The sequence below is a fragment of the Mustela putorius genome, unplaced genomic scaffold (assembly GCF_011764305.1).
Source record: "Mustela putorius furo isolate JIRA1106 unplaced genomic scaffold, ASM1176430v1.1 tig00000407_pilon_pilon_pilon, whole genome shotgun sequence".
In the NCBI taxonomy this organism is placed as follows: Eukaryota; Metazoa; Chordata; class Mammalia; order Carnivora; family Mustelidae; genus Mustela; species Mustela putorius.
The window spans coordinates 6,471,263-6,496,531 of NW_025421373.1; the positions used below are offsets into that span (position 1 = coordinate 6,471,263).

General features: G+C 45.7%; 1 protein-coding gene across 10 annotated transcripts in view; it reads left to right on the top strand.

The window, feature by feature from the left end:
• Nucleotides 1–25,269, top strand: part of PDZD2 (PDZ domain containing 2) — a 349,162-nt gene that overhangs the window by 275,977 nt on the left and 47,916 nt on the right. For 9 of the 10 annotated variants that reach the window (XM_045079443.1, XM_045079442.1, XM_045079441.1 and 6 more), the window contains one exon: nt 24,400–24,511. In XM_045079443.1, coding sequence (XP_044935378.1) covers nt 24,400–24,511 — 112 coding nt within the window. Of the gene's footprint in view, nt 1–6,559; nt 7,237–24,399; nt 24,512–25,269 lie in introns of those variants that run through there. The other variant, XM_004738078.3, reaches the window with a different exon arrangement.

Genomic DNA, 25,269 nt, shown 5'->3' on the forward strand with positions numbered 1-25,269 from the left:
CCAGGCTCTTCTTTCACCGCCTGTGCGTTCACACCCCCGTGGTCCGCTGCGCCGGGCACGCGGGGTCCGGACGGCTTTTGGCAAACTGAGGTTGCAGTGTGGCTCCTTGTTTCCTCTCCGGATCCCAGATCTAACCGATGTGGCATTTTTAGCGTCAGCTCTTGTTAGCTCTTATTCCCCCCACCCAACCAGCCATGGGGTGGGGACTCCCTTCTGCCATGGGAGCCCCTTATTCTTTCCCACCAGCGCTAAACCCGGGCAGCACGGGTGAGCATCGGAAAATTCACTGTGGTTATAATTAGGTCTCAGAAGACCAAAAAATGCATGTTTTGTTACATTTACATAATATGTAATTGTATGGCATATGTAATATGCCGTAAAATGGCATAATAACATGCCATTTTATTTTAAGGAAGAAAATTTGCTTTTCTCCTTTCTTTTCGATTCCCCGGACATCCAGGGCCACCGAGCATGGCTGTGCGGCTGTGGGCTGCATGTGTGTTACCTCGAAGCAGCACCATTCGCTTCGTAAACATCCTAGGCTTTTCTGTTCATTAGGACAATTTTCTGAAAGATGGCAATAAAGAGTTTTGTTCTAACAAATTCAATATATTGGGATAATTTTCCAGTCAAGGAGGGAAAGCCTCACAAAGAAGAGATACCTTTTTGTAATTTGCCCACAGGCACTGTATAAGCCCATTGTTGATCTGAAACATTTTTCTAGCTGCTTTTCCTTCCAAAGAGAACTTTCTCAGAACAGTAACCTATAAGGTAAATAAATCAGAACTGAATGAAGGAGGTTAAGGTGAACAGTTTAAAAAACAACCGTGGCATTATTCCCATCTCTTTGTATTTTGACACCATTCTGTGGCTGCCCTTAATTTTTATGTTTAATAAGGGCAGAGACCAAACTAATTTTCGTGGCCTAGACTGCTTCTCTGACTCCTGCTTACTTCTCAAAACTTATTTCTCACTGAGCTCATTATTACTCCTAAGCAACCACCACACCACCCTTCCTGCGGTCCCTCTAGAAGGACTCCATGCTTTTCTGCCACAGGACCTTTGCAAATGCTATTCTCTCTCTCTCTTTCTTTCTGGAATCTTCTGCCTGAATAAGATTACTCCTATTCATCTTTGAATAGGAATTGAATCTGAATCATCTTTGATGATTCCTATTCATAATGTCATTGCCTCAGAGAAACTTCTCCTGAATACACCCATGTATATTAAATCTCTTTGCCCTCAGCATGAGTAGGTGGCTCTCCTGTGAACCACTTGTCACACTTGGGTTTGTGATTATTTGATTAAGATCTGTTTCTCCCAACCAGTTCTAAACTCCATGAGGTGACATGATGACTGGACTGGGGTCCCAATGAATCTCTAGAGTTTACCCACTACATCTGGTACTGAGTTATAAATAATGAAATGAATTTAAAAACAAACAGCAGAATAAGTGTTCATTGAATGCTAATGAAAATGACACCCAAATCTGACTGGATTTATCCACCATAAGAATTATGGTTACTCCAAGGTCCACAACTGACCGCAGCATGGCAGCCTCAAAGGGCCTTTGGGTTCCTATCAACATTCTAGCCCCTTTAGGCAGGAGATGGTCCTTGAATAAGCCTTGAACGGACCAGAGTACCCAGTGTCTTCTCCCCACTACCTCTTTGCAGATGACTTATCCAATAAAGGGTTAGTGTCCATATATAATGAACTTACACAACTCAACACCAAAACCATAAATAATCTAATTTTTAAAATGGGCAGAAGACATGAACAGACATTTCTCCAAAGAAGACCTGCAGATGGCCAAGAGACATTTGAAAAGATGCTCAACATCATCATCATCAGGGAAATGGACATCAAAACCACAATGAATTATCACCTCAACCTGTCAGAATGGCTGAGGTCGAAACAACACAAGAAACAAGTGTTGGGGCGCTTGTGGAGAAAGGGGAAGCCTCACGCACTATTGGTGAGAATGCAAATGGGCGCAGCCACTCTGGAAAAACGTTAAAAATAGAACTACCATATAATCCAGTAATTCCACTACTGGGTATTTACCCAAAGAATACAAAAAACACTAATTCAAAAAAAATATGCATTATGTTTATTGTAGCATTGTTAACAATAGATTATGAAAGCAGCTTGAGTGTCATCTGCAGATATCTTCTCCCATTCAGTAGCTCGTGTTTTAGTTTTGTTGGCTGTTTCTTTTTTTTTTTTTTTTTTAAAGATTTTATTTATTTATCTGACAGAGAGAGATCACAAGTAGGCAGAGAGGCAGGCAGAGAGAGAGAGAGGAGGAAGCAGGCTCCCTGCTGAGCAGAGAGCCCGATGTGGGACTCGATCCCAGGACTCCGAGATCATGACCTGAGCCGAAGGCAGCGGCTTAACCCACTGAGCCACCCAGGCGCCCGGCTGTTTCCTTTGTTGTGCAGAACTTTATTTTGATGAAGTCCCGGTAGTTCATTTTGGCTTTTCCCTTGCCTTGGGAGACACATCTAGAAAAATGCTGCTATAACGGATGTCAGAGAAATTACTGCCTGTGTTCTCTTTCAGATTTTTTTAGGATTGCAGGTCTTACATTTAGGTCTTTAGCCACAAATTTGTGTGTGTGTGTGCGTGTGTGTGCGTGCATGTGCGCATGTGCATGCACGTGTGTGTGTGTGTGTGTGTGCGCGCGTGTGTGGTGTAGGAAAGTGGTCCAGCTTCATTTTTTTGCATATTGCTGTCCAGTTTTTCCAACACCATTTGTTGAAGAGACTCTCTTTCCCCCATTACATATTCTGGCCTCCTTTGTCATTAATTAATTGACCATATAGTCATGGCTTTGTTTCTGGATTTTCTGTTCTGTTCCATTGATCTAGGTGTCTGGTTTTGTGCCAGTACCATACTATTTTGATCATTACAGCTTTGTAGTATATCTTGAAATCTGGGATTGTTGATCCCTCCTGCTTTTTACTCCTTTTTCAAGATTGCTTTGGCTCTCTGGAGTCTTCTGTGGCTCCATGCTATTTTTTGGGTTGTTCTAGTTCTGTGAAAAATGCTGTTGATATTTTGATAGGGATTGCATTAAATCTGTAGATAACCACATAAATAAATATATATATATATATATATTTTTTTAAGATTTATTTGTGGGGGAGAAAGAACGAACATGTGTGCATATGGGGGGTGAGGTGACTACTGGGTAGGGGCAGAGGGAGAGAGGGAGTCTTAAGCAGAAGCATCAACACAGGGTTCGATCCCACAACCCCAAAATCACAACCCGAGCCAAAACCAAGAGTCGGACTTAACCAACTGCACCCCCTGGATGCCACAGCCCATGTGTATTTTTAATTGATCTTATATTAACTTCTGAAACTTGGTAGGATCTCAGTGATATAATCATAAACATTTCCCCCATGTCATTAAAGGGGCTTCTGAAGCATGATTTATAATGGCTAATATTCCACAACATAGAAGTGCCATAGCTTATTTCACCAGTTTTCTACCAGAAATTCTGTTTTCATCAATCACAGGTGTATTTGATTTTTTCAAAGTTATAAAGAATGCTATACAGAATAGCTTCGCCCATATACCTCTGTGCACATTTTTTTATTTTCCTATTTTCTTAAATAGCTTAAGCAGAATTGCATAGTCAAAGGTTTTCTCCAGAGAGGTTATTTATTACTAATTTAGTGATCTAGTGGTGGCCAGTTCCCATCATCACCAATAACATTATCTTAAAAAAAAAGGTTTACCGATTAATCATATTGTTTTGTATGTTTATTGTAGTTCTGCCAAACGCATATCAGTGCGTTATGTGAGAACATAATTTATTTGGGAAACCCAGCACTAACTCTCCACAAGTCAGTGTTTCAGTGCCGTCCGTTAGGAGACCTCCATCATGTCACCTGGGGCTTTCATAGACAAATCCCAAATCCATTATCCGTGTGAAACCCACACTGATCCTGCCTTGACAGTTCTCCCTTCTCGGAGCCTCAACACCACCTCGCACACTTGGCCTTCTGCTCTGCTTCTCCGCAAAGCACTCCCCGAGGGGGGACACCTGAGTTTCTCCCTGGCTCCCCAGTAATGCCGCAACACCAGTCACGTGTCACCGTCCTCTTGAGCTCTGGCTTCAGCCAGGAGAACACAGGACGAGACAGAGCCCTGCAGGCTGGAGGGCAGCTGATGCAAAGTACTTTCTGGATCTCAAGGTGTGCCCAGGGTCTGCCCTGCAGTGCCTTACAAACGTACTGAACCACTGTGGGGAGAAAAATTATCTTTTCCCGTTCTATGTTTATAATCCAGCACCTCTGTTTTCATCATTTTTTAAATACGAATGCGCTATTTAAATGAAAGAAACCTGGTGCTGCTTAATCAAGTTCAAAAGCCTTTTATTTCACAGGTGATAATGATTAGACCTGCTGTCAGACTGCACTCAGCGTTGACTGGTTTTGCACCTGTAAGGCACGGTGAGCTCCAAGCACTTGGCTGAGCGAATGTAACACAAATGCTGAGGTTGTGTGATGAACACCCTTAGGATTTACTTTTCATGGCTACGATGGACAGCAAGGAGATTTTCCTTCCAAAACGGTCCAGCGGTGCTGGGAATGAAACCACGTGGTGGATATCAAATTTGAGGAGTAGAGGCAGGGAAAAGGGATAGGGAGCGGGACAGTGAACTGCTATGGTCATTTGCATAATTGTCATCTATCTCGGAGGGGTCTGGCTTCAGTGACAGGGCTCCCTCTCCACCATCCATCACTCACCCCTCCACATCCAGTGTGGAAGGCTGCCGCCTCCGCCATGCCGGCTGCCGTCCTGGTCCATGGGACTGGCCATTCCTTCTCAAGTCTGTCTTCCCCACTGTCTTCTGCTCTGCAATGACAATTTGTAAATTAGGATCTGACCATGTGGCTTAATGGTATAAAATTATTCAGGGACTATCAATCACACTGAGGTTAAAATCCCACCTCCTTAACGTGGAATACGTCAGCTCCTGCCTGCCTGGGCTGACGTCTGGACATACTCCCGGCAGCCATACACACACACACACACAGTCCTCCCCTAGCACGTGAGCTCCACATTCCCCAGTGTTCCAGAACTCTCCACTACTTTGTGCCTTTGAACCTCCTCTTTGCACTTGGAAGAGATTCCTCAGCCCAGCCCAAATGTTGCTTCTCCGCATAAGCAAATCTTTCCCTGAGCCCCCCAAAGTTCTTTGGTCTCTGCTCTGCACTTGCATGACATTATGAAAATTTCTTCCAGAGTGCTTACCCTCTTGCCTTCATAACTGATCTTTCTGTTCTTCTGTCTTCCTCATTATTAGACAGGAACATTTCAAGGGCAAAGACCATGATGCCTTAAGCATCTCTGTCACCCTAGAATGGTGGCAGGTCTGGGATCTAATAGGAGGTTGACAAGAGGAAGGATTCTCCTGTGATCTCTGGTCATTCCTTGACCACTTCTTATCTGTCCCTTGGTGCTCACCTGGTCCTCTTATGTCCTTGAAGTACAAGCCTGGGTCCACGAGCCTCTGACTCTTGGTTCTTTACTCCTCTTGCCCCCAACACATGCCCTTGCCTGCGCCCTTCCCCGTCTGCTCTTCAGAGGAATTCGCCCCTGCCCCTGCCTCTTCCCTCATTGAGGCTATCACACTGTGGGGCATCGCAGTGCTGCAAAATCTGGCCTTGCTGCTGGAGGGAGAATCAGGAAGAGTAATTCCCTTCTGGTCCTCGTGCCCAGTTGAGGGAGTCTCAACTCAGGTGCAAGTTTTGCGCACTTGGAACCAAGATGCAGCATTACACGTGTGTCTCATCGCTGCCAACCTCCCTGTATAAAGGCGAATCAATGTTGAAAGGAACTGAGATGCTTTGCTTTGAGGCATTACGCGTGTGTCTCATCACTGGTTATCTAAGTGCTAACCTTCCTCTCAAGGACCAGATCAAGTTCAGAGTTATCTCCAAGGCTGCCCTCTACTCAAAACATCTATCAGCATCTCTCTCTGTGCTGAATCTGCTGATCACTGCTCCCTGAGCATTTAGCAGGTGCTGTTGTCTCTTTACTTGTGGCTGCTTATCTCTTTAGGGAAGAAAGAAAATACTTGAACTTTGTAAACTTTTCTTTTTGAAGATTTTATTTATTTATTTGACAGACAGAGATCACAAGTAGGCAGAGAGGCAGGCAAAAAGAGAGAGAGGAGGAAGCAGGCTCCCTGCTGAGCACAGAGCCCGATGTGGGGCTCAATCCCAGGACCCTGGGATCATGACCTGAGCCAAAGGCAGAGGCTTAACCCACTGAGCCACCCAAGTGCCCCAACTTTGTAAACTTTTGAAGTCAGGTATATCTCTTTGGGCTCCCAGTATCCATTGGAGTACCCTGTATTCAGTACTTACTCAGTACATATTTCTCTTTTAGTAGGGACAAAGAGAGAGCGTGCATGAGCAGGGGAAAGGGGCAGAGGGAGGGAGAACCCAACATAGGGCTCGATCTCCTGACCCTGAGGTCATCACCTGAGCCAAAATCAAGAGTTGGACATTTAACTGACTGAGCCACCCAGGCAGGCACTCCTCAGGACATATTTCTTGATCATAAAGCTGTCCCCGGAGCAGTGGTTCTCAAAGTATGGTCCCCGGAGCAGCTGCCGCAGCATCACCTGGAAATCTGTTAGAACCACAGATCCTCAGGTCCCACCCTTGACCTGCTGAGTCAGAACCCTGAGGCTGGCCGCCAGCAATGCAGTTGAACAAGCTTTCTAGGTGATCTGGACCCAGGCTGACATCTGAGAACGTCAGGGCCCTCCAGTAAAAGGGGTGGCAACTGTGTTATTGGCTATTCCAAAACATATGTGTCCTTTCTCAGGTCTAGCCTCTGAGAAAGTGGCTCCTCTCTTTTAAAACAAAGAGAGGGAAGAAAAGTTTTGCTAGAACAGGGCATGGACTGGGGGATACCTCTTAAGGAGTTGGGAGCCTCTTTCTATTTCAACAAAAACAAAACCAGAAGTAACGATTGTCTTGCCAAACCTGCGATTGTCAAGGCTCAGCTGGGAAGAGTTCGTTTAGCACATCAATCAGCGGGCCTGTATCCGGCTTCCTCTGACATCAAGGGAATCAGTTCTAACATTTTTGGAATCACCAGTTCAGGGAAATCTTAGAGAACTTTTGGCTGAGGAGGGTTTAAGAAGAAAATAAAGGACTTCACCTTTCAGAAGGCGAGAAGAGCCCCACAGGATCTTACAATTCTGTGAGTGAAATTGGCCTTTGATTCTGTGTCGGTGGGGTAGTCAGGAGGTGGGAGAACCTGAATTCCAGTCTTCTGGAAGCATTGGTACCTTTGCGGGTAGGTATTAATCTATATATGGAAAGAAAGGACAGGAGCTCTTGTGCTTTGTTTGGATTGAATAACGGATAAAGTGTCAGCCCTTAGTTTCCTGAGCGTCCAGGCACCGAGAACTTGTACTGCGGTGTCTAGAAGTACCATTTCTGGTTGAGTCGAGCTGCCCTAGGTGGGAAACGGTCTCTTGTTTTGTGCCTAAGCTAGGTTTTTTCCTGGTAATGCCGAGAAGAGAGCCTTATGCAAGGAACCGTGAGCACCAACTATGTAAACTTGCAATTAGTATTAAAATGGGGAGACCCCAGGGGCGCCTGGGTGGCTCAGTGGGTTAAAGCCTCTGCCTTCAGCTCAGGTCATGATCTCAGGGTCCTGGGATCGAGCCCCGCATTGGGCTCTCTGCTCAGCAGAGAGTCTGCTTCCCCTCTGTCTCTGCCTGCTGCTCTGCCTACTTGTGATCTCTCTCTGTCAAATAAATAAATTAAAATCTTTAAAAATAATAATAAATAAATAAAATGGGGAGACCCCATATCTGACTGGAAATTGGATCTTCACAGAATAAAACTATTAATGCACAGAGACTGACAACAGGGTGCCCTGCCCTTTTTGCAAGGGGAGCAGATGTTCTTTCCCTAAAGCCTTGAGGAGAGGCTGTTAAGACAGTCTGCTCACACGGGCACAGGGGTCTGGGCTGCTCACCTCAGGCTGTCTCTGAGCAACTGCTTCGAGATGGCTCACTCCCCTGGGTCAGACATGACCTTCCCTTCTTTCTGGGCTTCCTCTTATTCCTCGTCTAACGTCAGAACTCACTTCTCCTTAGAAGTCTTCCCAGATACACTTATCCTTCATGCCTGGACCCCCAGCCTATAACAGGTCCTTAACACAGATTATAATGACGCATGCACTGACTTGCTTAATGTAAGACCCAAGTGGACAGGGACCATGTCAAGTTTGCTTCCTCATGTACCCCAGGGCTTCACTGCTGGCTCTCAGTGTGCACATATGTACGGGATGGAAGGGTGTTAGGACAGGTGGACAGTGGACGTCCCCCCTCGTCATGTTTGGTCATCTCCCACTGACTTGTCCACCTTCACCAGCACGTCATGAGTTTAAAACGGGCATGGCGCTTATTGTTTGTGCCTGCAAGCTAGGAAGCCTTATCTGCCTCTTCCTTCTGGATTTTCCACCTGGCATGGGAATATCGATGATAGAGAAATCATTTTTCTATGTATAGCATTGGGGAAAACACAGCATGGCTTCCCTAAAAATGGGACATTCATGGTAGCACCTCATTAACAAATGAGTAGATCTCTTTACTTTTTGTTCAGTTAAGGTTTGAAAGCTGCAGGCCAGAGATGGAATTTAGGATGTGATTTTTTTTTTTTTTTTTTAAGCAAATCAACAGTAACTACAAAAGGTTAAACATCCCAGGGGAGTTGGCGAAGGAGTGCGTGGACTGTATCAGGGAAAAGAGCGTGGAACGGGAGAGTCTCAGAGTTGGGGATTCTGATGAACAGAACTGCGAGGTGTCTGAGCTACAGGGAACCGTGGAGATCAGCTGGTCCAAACCATGTCTTTTATAAGCTAAAATGTGTGGTGAGAGAGAAGCCTGCTTAACTCTGCTCATCCCCCCAGACCAGTCATGTTGATGGCTCAAGGCAGCTACGAGGGAAAAGCAAAAGAGCTGGGAAAGAAAAGGTGAATGTCCTCAGGGAGGCGTTCACAGCCCGTCTCAAATATGCCAGGGGAATGGGTGTGTGTTTCAGACGCGTCAGTGTGCGGGGAAAGCCCCGCACTCTGTGTCCCCAGTGCACGGGGAGGGCGTGGTCTCAGCTGGTCCTCAGATCGCTGCAGTCCTGGCTGGAGTGGGGTAGGGTCCAGGAGTTCGTCTTCAGAAGCTTCCCAGTGATTCTGGTGCCCACCCAGATTTTGAAAAGCAAACTTGGGGGAGCAGGTGACTGCTGTCGGAAGCGGCAGGTTCGGATACAGCCTTTGTTGGCCACGTGGCCGTGTTCAGAGCCGGCTGCAAGGTGGCAGGGCTCCTGAGTCTCCCGGCTGGGGGCTGCGTGAACCCCCTGTGTGCCCGTGGCTTCGGGACAAGGGGAAGGTTTAGGCCCCCAACAGGCTCCCTCCTTTCCATAGTTTGGGATGAGGGAGTAAGGCCATGCATTTGAGGTGCTATGGGAAACCTGGAAACACAGACTTCCCCAGCCCACTCTGGATCCTCCGCGAGCAGAGACTTGCGCGCATCTCGTAGTGTTTCTCGTTGCCTTTGCAGACTTGGAGACGCCAGGTCCTGGCGCACACACCACGTGTTCCCAGCACAGCCCGAAGCAGGCAGCGACACATATACTGATCCACAGGTCGCGGAGTTGTACGTTTTCATTCCACGGTCGCAGAGAGTGAACTACCCTCTCTTTCCCCACCAGAGTCCGACACTTGCCCACACAGGTCTCCGCCTGCTCAGATGCTCCCTAAGCCAGACGTCAGCTGGCTCGGGCCACGTGTTTAGAGGCTGCACGAAGGCCAGTGCGAGGTGCAGAATTGCCAGGACAAGATGAGACAAGGCTGCAATTATTGCTGGTCTAGGGAAAGGAGATTTAAATTTGGGGGTGGTTTTTCGTTTGGTTTGGTTTCATGCTTAAGGAGATGAACTGATTATTTAAACGGGTGGGGGGAAGGAAGATAAGAGTAATGATTGGGCCTAGATAAATTGCCCAGAAAACGGCTGAAGTCTGCATTAGGCTGAGTCCCCGCGGTGCATTTTCTGGGGCCTGTTCCAACTCGTTACCTGGCTCTTGGCTGCATTTCCCAACAAGCAGTTTGCACTTCTCAAGGAAGTAAACAGCTCAAGTGATTTGCATTAAAAAAAGCAAATACTGTGTCTACCCTCTCTGCACAGCGGTCTCCACCGTGGGGTATACACAGCCAGTGGGGAATGCCAGACCATCCTGTGGAGCATAGGCGGAAAGTAGTAGAACGTGTATAGATTTTATTTCATTTTTAGGTTGTTTCGGGTTTTTACAGTGTACACACATTAGCACAGTAGCATAGGGTTATAATTTACGAATCTTAGCATGCAGTCAACGCTGTTATCGCCTTCTAACTTTGAAAAAGTCCTTCAAATTTCAGTGAAAATAGAATGTGGTCCATTAGAGCACGTAATACAATTTATTTGCCTTCTCATTAATTTCTTTTGTGAAAATAACACCCTCGAAGTCGTGAGGCAACTACAACTTCAGGCATGTTGGTTCCTGTCTTTGTGTATTCTTTCCATTACCGCAGTCCAAGATGCCTTTAAGCCCTGCCCCCCATTACAAATTTCCCTCTTATAAATATCACCCCTAATAATTTAGTTTTATATGTCCTCTGGGAGTTTAAATCTGGGATCCACACACTGCAATATAAAGCAGGTATATTAAGACTGGAGGAAGGTAGTCAGTTCAGAAATGAAACTGAAAGGAAAACTTTTTCTGCCCTAGCCAAAATGATGGTAGTTACACAGGAGGGGAAAATGGGGCAGCACGACTCATTTGTGCACCGTATACCTTAGGAAATCTATCTTATTTGTTTATGAGCTTCACTCAGCCTTGAAAGTAACAGAAATCCTTGAGATGTATGTGTCTTTTGAGACTGTAAATGGAGATCGTGCTGATACAGTCAGATTCTTGCTCTCTTAAGAGAAACAGGATATTCCCACTTAGGTTCAATTCCAGTAATTGTGTTGTTTTTTTTTAGGAAAATGACAAAACCACTTTGACAGTGCATAGATGAGTTAGACAAATAGGCAATGTATGCTAGGAAACACACACACACACATACACCCCTCACTTGAAGGCTTCATGAGCAATGGAAGATTTGGAGTTTGGGGGGTGCTTTTTCCTTTTTCACTATGTCTTATGCAAAACGGTAGTGCAGAGCCTGGAAATAAAAACATAGCAAAATGTAAGAGATCAGAAGTTCCCCTGTAGAATCTAGGGCAGACATTTCTCAAAGGAATAGATTTGTTTAAGTTTGATGGGGTTCTCCCCACCCCTATGGATACTGTTGTTTGCTTGCCTGACGTTTTATGTACTGGCTGATCTCAGTAAATGACATTTGCAGAAAATGAAAACCATGCCTCTCCCTTCTGGTTCTTTCTCTTATACCTTCACTTGAAATATCCTTCCTTCTGCTTCTGCCTATCAAGTTTTTGAAGCTCTCCTCCTCTTTCAAAGAGTCTTTTCTAATAGTGCCAGCTTCTGTCATCTCTGCTGTCTCTGATTGCCAATCTCATTTGTCTGTTTCTCATATCATAGCACTTAAAATCAGAAAGACCACTCCTGATTTATAAATGGGATAGGTGATTTTAAAATTTTTTTGGTAAAGCTATTGTGTGGCTCTTCAAACTTATTTCCTCTAGGAAAGACATATTTACTTAGTAGATACTTGTGGAATTGTCTTTTAAGGTAGTAGAGACAGACAGATAACCTATACGTCACACACACATGCGCATACCGCCTGTCCTCAGCTCCAGAAGCTGAGGACATCTCTACTCCTTCCTGACACTCTTTGCTCTGACACCAGATACAACCACAGAAGCTGGTAACCTGGCTGTGCGGGAGCCTACAGCCAGGTCCTGGAAGGGCCAACACTGGACTACAGCCAGCCTAACATTGCCATCCCCATGCTGCTGAGAGCTGTGCTGGGGATTCCAGGGGGTACAAAGAGATAACAGACACCGTCTTCCTCTCTTAACAGGATTTATCGTTTTCCATAATGAACTATAGGTATTACTAAACTTTTCATATTCCCCTCTTCTGTATAGTAAGAGCCATATCCCATATTGACCCAGAGGAGGGACATTGGATTTCTCCCAGGAATCTGGGAGGGTTCAGTAAATAGGGTGGTGTTTGACTACTCCATCTGTGGGGAACACCCACAGAAATGGGTGACTTTCTAGAGCAGAACAATATGCACAGTGGTCCTCAAATAAATTTTATGGCCTGTTCAAGAATCAACAAATAGGGGGCGCATGGATGGCTCAGTGAGTTAAGCCTCTGCCTTCAGCTCAGGTCATGATCTCAGGGTCCTGGGATTGAGCCCCACATCGGGCTCTCTGCTCAGCAGAGAGCCTACTTTCCCCATTCTCTCTGCCTGCTGCTCTGCCTACTTGTGATCCCTCTCTCTGTGTCAAATAAATAAATAAAATCTTTAAAAAAAAAAAAAAGAATCAACAAATAGTTTATGAAGCACAGATATTTAGTCCACGCTTTTAGTTGCAGACTAAGGAATCTGACTTATCTTACAAGTACTAGAGTCGGTGATGGTTTTCAAGTTGAGTGACAGAGTCCGAGTGTTAGTTTTAAGATTATTCCAACGGTGATGTAGAGAAACAGCGAGACTGAAGAAAAGCAGAGCAGGGGTGGAGGCCGACACAGGTGTGGAGGCCTTTGCAGTAGCCCCACCGGGAAGTGACCAGAGCCTGTGCTGCAGGAAAGGTGGCCATGCAGGTGGAAAGGCAGGAGGCAGTGTGACTGACGGGTCGGTGGAGGAAGGGAGCAGGTGCAGCCCACCAGGCAGAGAACTGGCCTCTGCGATCAAGGGGGTCCTTGGTGGTCGGAAGGAAGGATGAGAATTTCCTCTCCACCTTTTTTCGTGAAGGCAGGGCTAATCCTAAGCAATAGTTGGAACAGGATTTTGTTTACCTTCGAAACCTCAGCTTCCTGTGCTCTGCTCCTTCTCAGTTGCTAGTCCCTGTCTTCACAGGTTTCCTGAAGCCCGGAGCCCTCCTATTGCTCTCAGCTCCCCTACTGTGGGTACCCACAGCCTCCCTGGCCCCCAGGAGACTCCAGGACTCCAGGAAATCCTCTATCCTTCTTCTCCACACCATCTCCCCCACGTTCGCTATCAACATCAATAACATAAAAGGCCATCCAACAAGCAAAATCTTTTCTGTTTCTTCCAAGCGGTATGTTTGCTATTAAAGCAATCTGATTAAACCGCTCTCAGTGGTGGCCAGTGATTCTGTGACACTTAGCAAACTATGAGCATCTTAAAAAGAGAACCCTTGTTATTTCAAATGAGTTTCTTACCAATATCATTTTAAAATGGAATTTAAAGGGATGCCTGGGTGGCTCAGTTGGTTAAGCAGTTGCCTTCAGCTCAGGTCATGATCCCTGCGTCCTGGGATCGAGTCCCACATCGGGCTCCTTGCTCAGCAGGGAGCCTGCTTCTCCCTCTGCCTCTGCCTGCCATTCTGTCTGTGCTTGCTCTCTCCCCCCCTCTCTCTCTGATAAATAAATAAAAATCTTTTTAATAAATAAATAAATAAATAAAATGGAATTTAAAGATAAAATCACAAAGCATGGATGCCGAGGATGTCCTTAGAGGAAATTCTATGGTAGACTAGTGAGCCTGTTCTCCAGTAGCAGGTTCCTTAAGATGTCTCTTCCTGTTAGTACCTTCCCTGCAGCGGACTAAGTTATGTTTCCTTTTTTTTTTTTTTTTAAGGTTTTATTTATTTATTTGACAGACAGAGAGAGATCACAAGTAGGCAGAGAGGCAGGCAGAGAGAGAGAGAGAGAGAGAGAGAAGGAAGCAGGCTCCCCGCTGAGCAGAGAGCCCAATGTGAGGCTTGATGCCAGGACCCTGAGATCATGACCTGAGCTGAAGGCAGAGGCTTAACCCACTGAGCTACCCAGGTGCCCCTATTAAGTTATGTTTCTTAAAACTTCTCAGGTCTGTTCACAGTGACTTTGGTTAGGGATGGAGGTGGGCGGTAGAGGGCTAGGGTTTGAACTATTCCTACAGATGAGGGGTCAGCAGTTACAGATCATACGCATTTCAGGCTTTGCTGGCCAGTCTCTGCTGCAACCGTTTACTTCCACCTTTGTAGTGTAGACGCCGTCATTGGCGATCAGAAAACTAATGGGCATGACTGTCTTCCACTAAAACCTCACAGAAACAGATCTGGAGCCAGATTTGGTCCACAGGGAGCAGTTTGCCAACCCCTTGACAGATGATCATGTGTGAGCCTGGGGCAGCCTCTCTTCTAATTGCTTCCTCTGTGGGCTCCCATGAACACACCCCAGCTTTCCAGTCAGATTCTTCAATAAGTGCATACCCTTAGAAATAGACATCAGCAAATCAGCGTGACTTTGGTACCAGTCCTGGAGAATAATGAGTGGAGGGTACAAATCTGGTTGATCTGGAAGAGGCAGCAGAAGGCCGCAGGGTGACCCCCCCGGAACCTGCCAGCACATCAGCCCTTGGCGGCAGTGTCTACAGCCCAACCAGTTACTCTCCGTCTAAAACCTGCCTCCATGGTGGGTTCAGTAAAAATGATCTTCTATTTTTCTAAGTCAGATAATCATGTAAAACTTTCTCTAGAGAAATATTTGTAGAGAGAAAACATTGGTATGGGACTGTCTTAATTCATACCTTATTTTCTTTCCCCCATCCCTTCTACTTGCTTCTTGGGTCTCTTTGAACATACCTTTGTTAAAAATATTTTATTTATTTATTTGACAGGGAGAAGGGAAACACAAGCAGGGGGAGTGAGAGAGGGAGACTCACTGAGCAGGGACCCCTATGTGGGGCTCAATCCCAGGACCCTGGGATCATGATCTGAGCCAAAGGCAGCCGCTTAATGACTGAGCCACCCAGGTGCCCCATGCTTTTCTTTTCTGATAGCTCACCCACTTCTACCTTTTGTGTGTCTTGAGATTGTCCCCCCCACACACGATTTTATCATTCTGGAGTGGAGGATAAAGAAGATTAGGGGTGTCTGTGTGGCTCAGTCCGTTGAGTGTCCCATTCTTGATTTTGGCTTGGGTTGCGATCTCAGGATTATGAGATCGAGCGCCCCATCAGGCTCTGTGTTGGGTGTGGAGACTGCTTTAGAGTCTCTCTCTCCCTCTCCCCTCCTCCATCTTTCCCTCCCTTAAAAAAAAAAAAAAAAAAAAAAAAATTCATTGTCCTGCTCTCCAAGGAGAGCAGGAAGCCAGCTCCTGCTGAGAAATGACCCAAAGATCTGCCGATAGTAGCCAGCCCACAAGCCAAAGAAGAGCTCCCGGCTCCACATTTTTCTCACCCACTAGGTCATGGAACATGGAGAGAGTGATAGATTCCTGCTTTGTAGAGAGTGTCTGCACTCGCCTTGTCTGAGTTTGAAATCAGTACCAAGGAGGGACATGTACAGATTCCCCTTGCGATCCGCATCTCCTATTATTTTTGAAGAACTGAGTCACTTGAGGACACTGTCCTCTCCTTGGGATGGTGACACATACAAACCTGCCACGAGGGAGGCAAACGTGGACCAGTGCCTGATAACCTTCCAACATCCTAAAGGTGATTTCTTTGCCTCACCTTTCCAGGGGACTAAGAAATCTGTTTAACGTGTATGCATAAACACCATCCAAATAATCAGCAACCAAGCATGTTAAGCCCATTCAGATTGTTTGGGGATGATCAATGGGAGGAAACCAGAAACAGGCTCAGAACAAGGACAATATTGTTTCATTTTCAGGGCCCCAGCCCGAACGCCCGGGTCCCCCATCAGTTGCTGCTTCTCCCCAGCTGCCTCTGACGCTCTGCACACACACTGTACGTGTACTAGAACATTCTGGGGTCTGGCAAGTTTTACTTTTCAGTTTCACTGTCTTCCTCTTCAGTCCCAAGTCCGCTTTGTTGGAAAGCAGTGACTCTAACGTAGCAGCGGATTTCTGTTTGCATTTCTGCAGTCAACTCACAGGCTTCTTGCTGCTTTGGGCTGATTTATTGTTGTTCTGATTCCTGTTTTCTGAACGGTTATTCATTCCCAGCCCTGGCCTCTCTGATGGCCATCTGGTTCTCCTTTGGTCACTCAAACATCTGCCCCAGAGATCTGGAAAATGAGCTTCCTTTGGCAGCCTAAAAATAATCTGAGTGTGAGTGAAGCATAAAAGGGAAATCGCCACGCTCCACTGTCCCATAGACACAGACCAGGGGGATGAGCCAGCACAGCCTCCTAGGGATTTGGAGCTTGGATGTCTTCTGTCACATCTGCAGATTATTTTTTTTTCAAGTGCTGGGAACTGTAAAAACATGGCATGAACTGGGTGCAACCCGTCCTCCTGCAGTTTTCCTTGGGATCAGATTTGCTTGCGCAATGGAGATGGTTGGAGATGAAAGCCACACTTTGCATGGTTTGTTTGTAAGGCTTCAAAAGTTTGCTGAGAAAGACAGATGATGCTCAGGAGTCAACATTGTATTAGTCACAGTGTGTTTAAGGAGATCTCGTAAATGGTTTGGATGGCAGTTATAGACCATTCCTAAGTACTAGACTTTTAACTTGGACCCAGGGGACCTGTCTCTTAAGGTAACGATGCTTTGCTCCTTGCCTCCAGAAGACTAAAGCTTACCAGAACCTAAAACTCAATCCTAGGCTATTTCTCCTACAAAATTATTCCTAGCCTCACTGTTCAGTACAGCTTTTCAGAGGGGCTACAAAGAGAGAAAATGTCAACACAATAATGATATTCAAATCATTACCATCCCCTCCTTGTAAGTCATAATCCAAAGACATTAAAATCGAAAGTCATTAACATCCAGTCTTAAATTTCCTTCACCTTTTGAGTTAAAAACCAAAGCACTTAATGGCCTCCTTCAATTTCTCCTATTTTTTTCTTTTGCCTGAGCCGTTTCTCACTGCAAAACAAATACGGCTCTTTCAGCTCCGAGAAAGTTGCATTTGTCCAACAGCGAGTCTCTTGTATGCTTTCTCTTTTAGTGAAATGTGAATGGACAAAGAGTAAATGGACCTACATCCTTGACATTTAGAAAAATGAGCCAATCCCTCATGCCTAGATAGTTGTCCCAGGCAAACTTTTGTTCCCAGGACCTTATTTAATTTTGCCCAAAGACCACATCAAGAACTGTAAAACGTCTGAGATTTCCCACTACAGTTTCATGGCTGCTGCCACAAGACATGAGATTCCTGGGTCAGAGACAAACGACTTCGTTACTGATGGCACAGCAAGTAGCTTTTGGCTTTCTCCAATCCCGGTTTAGGATTCAATCCCGGTTTAGAGCATCGTGTTTGCACACTGTTCCCCTGCATCCCCAAGGCCAGAAGGAATGATGCAGAGGAGCTCGAGCAGATGCACAAGCAGTCGATTTGTATCGCAGCTGAGGAACCTGGATTGCCGGCAACCCTCGTGCTCCATGACAAACTGCAAGCAGATCTGACTGCTCCGCGCTCCAGAGAGAGACATTATCTTTGTTCTACTGGACAATAAACAAAGCTGCCTTTTCCTCCAGAGACACTAGCTCTGACTTTCAAGGTGCTTTAGCTTTGAAAAGATAGATAATCCAGAGTAAAAACAGCCTGTGCCTCAGTTCTCAAGCCACATAGAAATGGGAGAAGCCCTTGGAGGATGGTCTCCCGGCAGCGCATAGCAGAGTCCCAGTCATATCAAATAAAGGAGCACTGATGAAAATAGTCCTGTCTCCTCAAAATACAACTCAGTCTGTGGTGGTTATTTAGAGTCCAGGACCATGAATTTAAACTCAGCTGGCAGAAATCCTCCTCCCAATCTGGAGGGGGGAAATCAAGTTGGTTCTACTGAAAGTACTTTTCATTTATATTCAAAATCTGCCTGATTTGCATTTGCACTTTGAGACGAAAGTAGCCAGCCGCCTGCTACACTGCGTGGAGGGGGGCGGTGTGGACTATGCCTCTGACAGAGGCTCTGTGTTCTCTGGGGCAGCCATTTTCGGTCCGGGGGCCCCCTTTTTCCATGTCCACCGTCTCTTAGAAATGCAGAGAAGCACTTAGACTAGAGAAAGCTGCGTTTCTCCTCCCCTTTGATTCAGCTGGAAAAACACCGTCTGCAGGTTCATGGAGCAGACCTGCTGCTGACGCTTCTGAGGCTTCCACCCCTAATGAGCTCGGGAGGGCTGCGACTTCTGCCACCTGCTCCTTGAGATTTGTCTTTCCTCCGGGTTTTGAATGTTCCAGGGGTTGAGGAACATGGCTTTGGGCTACATATTTTGGAGCAGCAATCGGATATGTCTCTAGAGTTTCATCTGCATCTCCTCTTGGGAAGACTCCCTCGAGTTTCTGTTTCATCTGCTGTTTAAATGGACTCCTTCCTTCTTTCCCAGCCCTGCCTGCTGAGTCTGGATGGGTTTTTGTTTTGCTTTGTTTGTTTTTTAAACTTCCCCTGTTTCTTTGCTTTCTGGCAGAGACGTGTTTCCTAAACTACTATTCTAGATTCTGTCACGTGGGGTTCATCATTGTGCAAGGTGTGTAATCAATGAGTTTTCTGTTTCTAACGTATCCGTTGTTCGTATGCATCTAGACCACCACCACTTCTGAGTTGGTTAATTCGAGCCAGGAAATTTGCTCCTACCTGACCGACATCAAGTTCTGGCTTGTGATCATCCTGCCTAGCTCCCCTTGGCAGGTCTCGTGTTTACTTCCTGTCCAGTCGGAATCCCATACGTTTCTCAGGCCACTTCCGTCAGGCCAACAAAAATAACTGTGTCCCTTTCAAATTGACCCAGGAATTTTTTTTAAATCTCCTCGTGGGCTTCTTTACCATTCACCTTCAAATCTGTACAAACTTTCTGATCCCTCTCAATCCCTTTCTGATCCCAAATCCTCTTACTCAAGCTCTGCTGTTCTTAAATCACCTCTCATTGTCTGCTGAGCCTGAAACAGCCGTCGGAGCCTCATTGCATTCTGTTCCTGTGGTTTTGCCTCCTTTTCTGGGGTGGATTTCTTGAGTCCCCAGTCATGCCCTCCAATCTAGTAAAAGCTAAAGTGTCTCCCCATTCGTGTGACGCCCACTTTCACTGTGGTCGGGCACTGGCCTTCTAGACCTCACAGCCTCCTCTCCCCTTCAGACCTGCACGGCCTGTTGTCTGGGATCTCTGCTTTTCCTTCACAGAAGCCTCGTTCTTCCTCTGGTTAATCGCCGCACGTTTCTTGACTGTCTGTCTGCCCCTGCTTCTGCTCAGATTGAGGCCAGAGTGTGTTCTCAGGTCATCCTTGGTGTCCCGTGCAGACCCGGCTTCCAGGAGCATACATTTCCAAGAACATGCATTTGAAACAGTTCTAAGCTGTTAGGTTTGCAGTAATTTTATGGAGTTTTTTTTTTCTCATCGTGAATACAGCAAGATGGCATATCCATGCTGGGTCACCGTTTGTCTTGCTTTGTTCATTCATTAAATGTGTTGCCACTTATAGGTAGGAAGTGGAAATGTTTATCTCTGCAGTCTAGAGCTATAATCCCGGTAGGCATAATCATCAAATCTAGAGGCACCCTGGGCCTTGGTGGGGAGAAAGCTGGAGAGAGTTTTGTTTGGCTGAATCTTCACGGTACTTCTGGGGTACAGTTAGGTACTCTGCTAGTACTTTCAAGTGCATTGTTACTAAGTCCTCATCATAACCCTGTTAGATCATTACCAGATAATTTTAACACCTAAACCCTTTCAACCCGGCTCTGTTTGGACCAGGGCAATAGTGAACCACGAAGCCCCAAGCCCTGCTCCACTTCCATCAGCCTGGGCCTCCACGTTTGTTATTAACTTTCTGGGTGATTCTGTTGCACACCAGAGTTTGTCCAGGTCATTCCCGATGCCTGGACAAAATCAGATCCTTTCTAAATACCTGTGCCAGCCACTTTCCACTCTCACCATTGCCACATCCCTACTTCCAGAGACCCTTTATGGGCAACTCCTGAGCTTTGGGACATGGGGGCCAGGGGAGACTTTTCTGTTCAAACTGGGTTGCATTTCAGCTTTCTCTGACCCCAGCTTAGAATTCCGTTTTCTCAAGTTGGATCCATTACCACATATTCGTCTGCTTACTGGTTTCCAGAATTTTGTTGCTGTTGTCTTCAACATTTTGTTGCTGTTCTCTTTGCCTGTGGGATTGTCTTTCATTTTAAAATCTCTTCTCTTCCATTTGAGTGTGGTTTCAAATGAAGGGGGGGGGGGGAAAGGAGGGAAATCGGTCATCTTTAATCAGAAAACTATCACGTAGGGACGCCTGGGTAGCTCAGTTGGTTAAACATCTGCCTTCAGCTCAGGTCATGATCCCAGGGTTCTGGGATCGATTCCTGCATCAGGCTCCTTGCTCAGAGGGGAGCCTGCTTCTCCCTCTCCCTCTGCCTACTGCTTCCCCTGCTTGTGTGCTCTTTCTGAAAAATATGTAAATAAACTTAAAAAAATAAAAAACCAACTATCGCTTAATTCTTTTTTTTAAGATTTTATTTATTTATTTATTTATTTATTTGACAGACAGAGATCACAAGTAGGCAGAGAGGCAGGCAGAGAGAGAGGAGGAAGCAGGCTCCCTGCTGAGCAGAGAGCCTGATGCAGAGCTCAATCCCAGGACCCTGGGATCATGACCTGAGCTGAAGGCAGAGGCTTTAACCCACTGAGCCACCCAGGTGCTCCTATCACTTAATTCTTAAATCAAACCCCATCTTTCATATGAGAACACTGAAGCTCAAGGTGGATGACTAATGGGCCTAAATTGCTAAAAACCAGAATTTGTGTCCAGGCAGCAGGATTCTTAACCATTCTGCTCTACCACCTCACTGCAAAACCAGAAGCTAAAGATTCTTCTTCAGTGAGAGAGAATCTCATAGGCTACATGTGTAGAAAACTGCTCAAACAGAAGGGCTCTAACTTGGAAATTGGCAAATTATATTAGATTCCATTAATTTAATGGCATTGTTGTATAACACATGCATTAGAAATTGATCATGAATAATAGATTATACCAGCTGAACCAAAGGCTTTCCAGGAGAACTTTTTGCACATTTCATTTTCGAACAACTAAAATGACATCATTTCCAGAACAGTTTGATTTGTTCTGTGCATCTGAAAAAATAAAAACACAGCAAAGGGACTCTTTAGAGTGTGGACATTTTCAGACAATAGTGCAAAGACTGAAGAGAGGCACATTGTAATCAGAATTGCAATTTGGATGTTGTTACTTTCTGTTCCTTGAGTTCCATACCGCCTCAAATCATGACAGACTATTTTCTGTTGCAAGAGGGAAAGAATCTGTTTAAATTCAGAACTCTGTGCAGACACCTTCCAGGGGTTCTGAAATCAGATTGTGCTTCTGCCTTGAGCTCAACAGTGTACATTTGCGCCTCTTTGCAGCGCCTTTAGGTCCATTCTGACTGGTTTAATCTTGGGCTTTCGGTGATCATGTAACACATACCATCTTTTGCGTAAGCTTTCCTTGGTACAAGGAATGGTATCGGTATTTTATAGATCACAGAAACCAAATGTCGTCTCATTCTTTGGCACATTTGAGATTTAAAAAAAAAAAAAAGAAGAAGAAGAAGAAGGTTATTCCTCAAGGCTGTGATTCTCTTTTAAACTGCCTCTCTCAGATTCTGAAAATAAAGAAGATTTGGCTGCGGCTGGGCTCGCATCACAAGAACACAGATTTTGACACAGCGCATGTTCGCTCTTGTAAAAGTCCACGCTCCATCCCTGCGTACATGATCCAGCCCAGGTCTCGGATATATGTTAGACCCAAGAAGGTATTAATTACTTCAGGGTCTCCATTTATTTCCTCATCTGTCTATGGAGAAAACATTTTTTTTTACCTTGGGACACATGTTTGCTGCCAACATTAAATGGGAAAAATGTCAGGAATACAAACTACACAGTATGGTGCGGTATTGATCGCCCAACATGTTAACTCAATTAAAATGCATCTAAGGATGGAGGAAGGGAAAATCCTCGTGACGCATGAAGCTGGAAATCAGGAGACAGAGGAGTCTCAGCCTTGCCTGTAATGAGCTGAAAAGCCTTGGGCAGGTCACTTTCCTTTCGGTTACTCATATGAGGGCTTATGTCATCTCCAAAATTCCTCCGATTGCGAGAACTGGAGCCATGCTGGGAAAACAGAGGAAAAAATGGAAGAAGGAAACTTCCGAAGTCTGGAAACAGTGGGTCGGGATTGTTTTCTTCCCTTGACAGGAGCTCCTCTGACGTGCTTTCTGATGGTCTGGGCCTTGGCAGCTGTGGAGTAACCCACGCCCTGACTGGGCACCGCGGAGGTAATAACCTACAAGCCGAGCCTGGGTCAGGTGGTCCGAGAGAAAGAACCAGGAACTTAACTCCGTCTCCAGTAATTGCTGTTTATGCTCCAGAGACAGGTTTTTTCCATAAAGCTTTTAAATTAAGCAAAGGGGGAGGCCCCGAGGCTTCTCTCCGGATTCTTCTCATTTGCATGTCTCCTCCTGTGCCTCAGCTCTCTGGCCGGTCTCCAAGAGGGTTCTTCTGCACTGGGTATGAATTAAATGTTACCGTTTGGGGTTGGGAAAGACCTCCCTCTTGAGAATCTCTAAAATCATCCTCAGGATTCTATTCTTGTCTTTACTTCATAATTTAAACCTGGAGACCTGCCAATCCCCAACATTGTAATAGGGATTCACCAAATTTATCTTTGTTTTATGTATCGGGATTCATTTGCTTTCCCACGGCCCCTTCCTCAACTCGCCTGCATCTCCTCATTTCTCAGACCTTTTTTTCCCCTCTTTCTCATCTGGAGAGATATTTGAACGTGAAGGGGAAGAGGGAATTTTGCAGATTTCCTATATTATATGTAAGATTTACATATGGAGCGCCTGGCTAGCTCAGACTGTGGAGTGCGGCACTCTTGATCTTGGAGTCATGAGTTTAAGCCCCACGTTGGGTGTGGAGCCTACTTAAAACACAAATAAATAAATATATAAATATATATACATATATATATATATATTTTTTTTTTAAATAAAGGTTTCCATAGGAACACTTACATCTTAGAAGGAGGTGGAGTTTACCTGGGAGACTACTTTATGCATTTTCATATACTGAATTTGAAATAGTGTCTAATTTTTATTATCAGTTAACATTCAGGATTTGGGGTTTTTTTACATCATAATTATGTGACTTTTCAATGACTGTGAAATGTTAAAGGATATCTTCGGTCCTTTTAAATTCATGTATGTTTGTTCATGTGAATCCTACCTGTTGTTAATTAATATGACTTTTTCCCTCCAGAACTGCCAAGGAAAAGGAAATTTCAAATGGGAAAACTCTTTGTTTGATCTCATAAGGTTTATACATATAGATCTACTTCCCAATTTTTTTAAATGAACTCTTAAGCACGTACGTCACCTTTTCTTTTCTAATAAATGTAGTTTGTTGTTGTTGTTGTTTTAGCATTTTTGGCTTTTCTACAGACCTTGGGACTTTTTCTGCCCCACGCCTAAGGGTCTGGGAGCATCGGCGTACAACGCACAGGTGTGCAGGCTGACTTTCTGGGGCTCCCTGCACGTGGCCCAAGCAGTGCTAATTAGTACTCAGGAATGTGGCACACAGTGTGGCTGACCCAAGGGGTGTAGTTATTTGGCTGCCCCCAAATTAACGTTTTACTGTATTTCAGAATTGAGTTTAAATTTCTGGTTTCAGGGCGCCTGGGTGGCTCAGTGGGTTAAAGCCTCTGCCTTCGGCTCAGATCATGATCCCAGGGTCCTGGGATCGAGCCCCGCATCGGGCTTTCTGCTCAGCAGGGAGCCTGCTTCCTCCTCTCTCTCTGCCTGCCTCTCTGCCTGCTTGTGATCTCTGTCAAATACATAAATAAAATCTTCAAAAAAAAATAATAATAATTGTTTTTTATAAAGAAATAAATAAATAAATTTCTGGTTTCATAGTTCTTGCAGCTCACACTGTAGGAAAAAGCACTAGCCACAAGCCAAGAGACCTGGGCTGTCTTTGTGGCTTTGTGACCCCCTGGGTGACCTTGACCAACAAGTTTCCTCCAGAAATGAAGCGGCCTCTGGGGCCGTTTCCACTTTGAAACCTGCTGTTTCTGCGCTGTGCAGGGCTGCTCGCTGAGGAGGAACTTGCCAGCATAAAGCTGTGTGGTTCCAGGTTATCTGAGGGGCTGTGCTTTGATCCCAGGAAGCCTTTTTCCTCACGTGATACCCGTGTTGCAGCTCTGCTCCTCGAGCCTGGCGAGAACTGCTGGGAGGGAATCTCATCCGCGATCGCTGGTCCGCCTCCCCCGTCAGCTCCGTGTTCTCTGCATTTCAGATGCCTGGGACAGAGGAGTCCCAAGATTCGGGTGGCCCCGAGGAATCCAAGGGAAACCTGGAAAGTCCCAAGCAGGGCAGCAGTAAAATGAAGCTCAAAAGCCGACTGTCAGGTGAGTGGAGCCCCGTGCCTGATGCGGCCTGCCCGAAAGTGAACTTCCAGCCTCAGGAGTTCGAAGATGAGCGTCATTAACAGAATGAGCGCCTCCCCTTCCCCTTACAGCTTCAAACTTATTTTCCCTTTAGATAGTGCACGCCCCAAGCATAAAACTGCCCTCAGCCTGGCTGCCTAAGTGAATATTTTTGTTTGAGTCATAATGAAGTGAATGTCAACATCTCCGTTTGTCTCTGCTCAAACCTAAATTTCCTGTGTGTGTGGTTCATTGACTTGCACAGAACTTCAGGTGACCCGTGCCCTGTGAACATTCCTAGTGGCCTGTCTTCCCGGCAGATGGCCCTCTCCCTCAAGCTCTTGGTCGACCAGAACGAGGGGCAAAGAGTTACTGACTTAATATGAAATCTGCATCTCAACGAAGCAGGCGGAAAAATGGGGTGGGAGCCTCAGCTCTGGAAACAGATTTCACATTTCCTGGGTATAGCCTCATAGCAGCTGGCAGGTGCTCTGAGATAGAAAGTTCTTGTTGAAAGCAGAGACCGCATGGGGTGCCTGGGTGGCTCAGTTGGTTAAACGATTGCCTTTGGCTCAGGTCATGATCCTGGAGTTCTAGGATCGAGTCCTGCATTTGGGCTCCCCGCTCAGTGGGGAGTCTGCTTCTCCCTCTGACCTTCCCCCTCTCATGCTCTCTCTCTCTCTCTCATTCTTTCCCTCTCAAATAAATAAATAAAATCTTTAAAAAAAAAAAAAAAGAAA